The 4,560-nt window shown below is 38.5% G+C and overlaps 1 protein-coding gene across 1 annotated transcript; it reads left to right on the top strand.

Moving 5' to 3' along the window:
* Window positions 1-2,999: 2,999 nt before the first annotated feature.
* On the top strand, window positions 3,000-3,983 carry LOC110111469. The gene has a single exon (XM_020843369.2). The coding sequence runs from the start codon at window positions 3,000-3,002 to the stop codon at window positions 3,981-3,983; it is 984 nt and encodes a 327-aa protein (XP_020699028.2).
* Window positions 3,984-4,560: the final 577 nt, after the last annotated feature.

The raw sequence follows: 4,560 nt of genomic DNA, 5'->3' as shown, positions 1-4,560 counted from the left end.
GAATATGGCAATGTTTCCTTTTGGCGAGTCCATTTTGTTCGGGAGTGTAGGGGCAACTGATTTGATGTTCTATACCGTGTGTTTAGAGATAATTTTGCAAGTTTGAGTTGACAAATTCCTTACCACCATCACTGCATAGGCATTTTATTGTAAATGTGAATTATTTTTCAATGGCGGTATGAAACTTAACAATTATGGAGAATACTTAAGATTTATGCATTAAGGGATAAACCCATGTAAACCGAGACGAGTCATCAATAAATGAGACATAGTATCTATAACCTTGCATTGATGAGAAAGGGACCGGACCCCATACATCTGCGTGAACAAGATCAAATGGCTTGTATTTATGATTTTGAGAAGGGAAGAAAGGAAGTTTATGACCTTTTGAGGTCTTACATGATGAACAAAACGAAAAGGAAGTAGGAATAGCTTGATATTTATTCAACTTTGAAATAGTTGCCATACTATGTTGATGTGGGTGTCCCAAGTGATGGTGCCAATGAAGAGATGCTGGAATGTTGGTTGAGAATGTAGTCTTTGGAGCATGACTTTCAGAACTTGGTGATATGGAATTGATCCCCTCATGGCACGGACCTGAGAGAAGAACTAAATTGTTCATCTGATCCTTGATTTGAAAGCCTGAAGCATCAAATAGAATTGAAAGATTGTTGTCTTGAGCTAGTTTGGATATAGAAAGAAGATTATATGAAAGTTGAGGTAGATGAAAAAGATTATATAAAAAGAGCTTACGTGAGGGAGTAGGTAGAAGACCTGGACCGGAGTGAGCAATGGAGGGTTGGCGACCGTCTCTAATAGTGATTGAGTCATTACCTTGATAATCTGAAGGTTGGAAAATATTTTCGATGCTGTTGCTAAGGTGAGATGAAGAACTTGTGTCCAAAATACAGTTCACATTGGACTAGGTCGAAGGTGCTGCAAGAGCGGTCTGCTGAGTGGATGGAGTGGGATACTATAAATTGAGGTAGTGCCAGCACGAGTTTGCAGGATGCCCTGTTTTACCGCAGATTTGACAAATTATTGCGGCATTGGTAGGATCGGTCGTGTTCTTGATGAGAAGCGATTGTTTCTACCATGATTTTAATTGTAGGAAGAATGTCCTCTGCTGCGATACGAGTAGAATGTTGTGTCCATATTTGGAGCTGCGGCTTCCTTGACAGATTCAGTGGAAATGTTAATTTCCTCACTCAAAAGAAGTGAGTATAAATATTCAAGGCTGATCGGAAATAAACTAGTGCGGATCGACGTCTTAAACGCCTAATAAGATGATGGTAGAACATTTAAGGTGTAAAAAAGTGTGTCTTCAGGATCTATAGTTGCACCTGCTGCTGCTATGTTTTCAGCCAGCGTCTTGATCGTGGTGAGGTATTGAAGCATCGTAGATTGGCCCATTGAAGCATTGTGCAGCTCGTTCTTGAGTTGTATCACTCTTGAACGTTTTGTCGCCTGGAGTCGATGTTCAAGAGTCATCCATATATCAGCACATGAGTCAAGATGAAGTACATACGGGAGAATGGATGGAGGGAGGGTCGAGCACAGCGCTGCTACAAGATTTTGATATATAAGCAGCCAGTGGGTGAAACGTTGGCTGAGTGTAGAGCCACCATCAGGTTGTTCGTCAAGATGAGGGGGAGTAGCGACTGATGGGTCCAAGAAGGAGGTAAAGTTGTTCACTCTAAAGAACTTGAGAACTTGAGATTTCCAGGAGGGTAGTTGTCACTAGCAAGGGTAACAAGAACAATATTCTTGATATTGGAGATCAAAAATTTTAAAGATGAAGGAATAGCGATGCTATCCTGGTCGTCTTCTCCGATGTGTGAAGAAGGAGAAGAATCCATTGGTTTTTGCGGAGGATTTAGAAAGAACTGGAAAGGGCTGCGAGCCAGAGTGAGGCCATGATACCATGTCAGAACTCACAGAACAAAGACAAGAAATGAAAAAGGAAAATGTTTCTTGTTACTTTTCAACAGTATAGTACATTCCTATTTATAGAGTGTGACGAGTTCTTGAATCTAATAGATGAAGTACAAGTGTATGGCTAAGATGAGAGGAGGCCATTATTGATTTGTTGTTTGTATGTTGCGATCCTTGAGCTGGTTTAGAGCTGTCCTAGTTGTTTTGGCATTTACTTATCATAAAAGGTTCTTATTGAAACTCTTTCTTACTCAATTTTTTTCGAGAGGTAGAGCATCAGGAACTCAACTGAACATGAGAACATCACTGTGGTTGCCGATTTCGTTAAGTGCGTTCTCCAAATAAAAATCCATTAAAACAAATTTCTTGAACTTAACCGAAATAAAGGAAGGAATGAATTTCCTGACGTCCTCTCACATGCGGATTTCTTGACATCTTATATAATTATCTTATTTTAATTATTCCTCCGTTAAAGTTTTAAAAATCAATCTTCTCTGAACTATGAAATCAATGTACCGTTTGGAACCACGATAATTTTTTTATAAGTGATTATAAATTTTATAATTACATTGATGAAAATAATTAATTTAAATTTTAATTGAAATAATTTTTAATACAATTATTTTTTTTAAATTACTGTCATTTCAAACGTTAATGATTTTCACGACTGCAATTTTATAATCAATTTTACACTTCAAGTTTAACTGTAAGCAGATTGTGTTAATTAATGGTAATTACGATTAATTAATAAAAATAATTATAAAATAATAATATACTCAAATTTAATGCAACAGCTAATATGTTGGTTTTCCAAGGGCTTTTCAGTTGCCGGCGAGACGTTCAATAGACACGTGGCATATAATGAAAGGAGCAGGTGTCGGATTGCGGAGCTGGCCGCAACAATGGTCATTAGGTCACCCCAAATCCCGGGTAGTATTCTTTCATGATTAAAGAAAAATTAAAATATATTAATGAGTTTAAACTTTGAAGCGCGAGACTTGCCCTAATTTTTCCCTCGCCGCCTCTGCTGTTCTTCTCCCCTCCTCCCATTCACTGCTTCACCCATGGCCTCCACCTCTCTCACTGACTTCCCCGCCCTATCCAACCCTGCTTCCGAAACCCGTCCTTCCGCCACTTCTCCCCTCTCCTCTGTTCCTCTTCAAGAAGATGTCATTCCCTTCTCCGGTAAAGAAGTTTCTGCTGGACCTGAAGAGTCGGGCCTTTCGCTTGTGGGCTACACAATCGGTCCTTACCCCACCTACGGGGCTCTCATCTCTTCAATGCGTAAGAAATGGTCTCTAAAGGGTAATCTGCAACTTACTTCCCTACGTGAGGGTTTTTTCCTGTTGCGTTTTTCTGTCTTAGATGATTTTGAAATGGCTTTGTCCGGGGCACCCTGGTTTTTCCTGGAGTGGCCATTCTTCCTGCAAAAGTGGTCACCCCACCCTAAACGTGTTGAATGTTCTTCAATTCCTATTTGGGTTAGAATACTTGACCTTCCTTTGTGTTGCTGGACCCCAAATGGTATATCCAAAATTGCAAGCTTTATAGGTATCCCTTTAATGGTGGATACTCCTACAGCTCAGAAAACCCGTCTTACTTTTGCTAGAGTGTGTATCGAAGTGACTAGTAAGTCTGTGTTACCTGATCTCATCCCGATTTCTTTGGTTGGAGAATCCATGATGCTTGAGGTTCAATATGAATGGAAGCCTACACCGTGTGAGTTTTGTGACTCTCTTGTTCACCCTGCGGACATTTGCCCAACTAAACCATCACAGAGTTCCACTGCTGCTCTTCCTTCTCGTGGAAAGAGTATAAATCGGAAGCCAAGGAGAAGATCCCGCACTCGTCGTCCCCCACCTAAATCTTCAACCTCTGCAAACAACCTTAGACCTCCAAAAATTTCTACCAACACCGCTACAAACAAAATCCAAGTCTTGCAAAGTGGTTCAGATATCGCCTCTTCTATTGCTCTTGCAATAGAAACTACTGTTGTTATAACAGCTCCACAAATAGATACTTCTACCCAACAAGCAGAATCAACCTGAGCCTAAAATGCCAAGAAGGCGCCCCCTCAAGCTACCATATCTCAATAACCTAACTCCATAGCTGTTTGGAACACCAGGGGCTTCAATAGCCCTGAAATTTTTTGGTTTCTGTAAGGAACTTGTACCGTCTTATGGCTTTGTATGTTAAATGCTTGTAAGCTCTCTGATCTTTGGTTTATATCATCTGACAAAGTTATTTTTGAATGAACAAAGCAGCCATAATTTTGGTTTTTGAAAATCTGGCTGTATTTGAATCAAATGGAATGATTCTAAAATTTCCTTCTCTCTATCATTATTTTCTTTGATTTTTTTTTTTTTTAATAAATTCAGTTAAGTAATAATTTTTCTTTTTACGTTACGAAAATTCTGTTGGCATTCTCTTTTATACCGAAGAAATAAGAATTTACATTTATGTAAGTAGAAATTAAATTGTTTTAGTTATAATTGCAAACAAGAAGTTGCCCCATATATTATCTTGGCTCATTATTTTTTTAAATTAAATATTATAATTTTTATTTATATTCATGAAAATATTTGTAAAAATACTTATTTGTTGTTTAATAAATAGTTTTTTTTA

The sequence above is a fragment of the Dendrobium catenatum genome, unplaced genomic scaffold (genome assembly GCF_001605985.2).
Source record: "Dendrobium catenatum unplaced genomic scaffold, ASM160598v2 fragScaff_scaffold_621, whole genome shotgun sequence".
NCBI classification, from domain to species: Eukaryota; Viridiplantae; Streptophyta; class Magnoliopsida; order Asparagales; family Orchidaceae; genus Dendrobium; species Dendrobium catenatum.
Note: the sequence above shows the minus strand (reverse complement) of the source record. Positions and strands in the feature narration are given on the sequence as shown.

What these genes read in the sequence shown, in the direction of transcription:
- LOC110111469 (XM_020843369.2), top strand. Translation starts at nt 3,000, where the DNA reads ATGGCCTCCACCTCTCTCACTGACTTCCCCGCCCTATCCAACCCTGCT.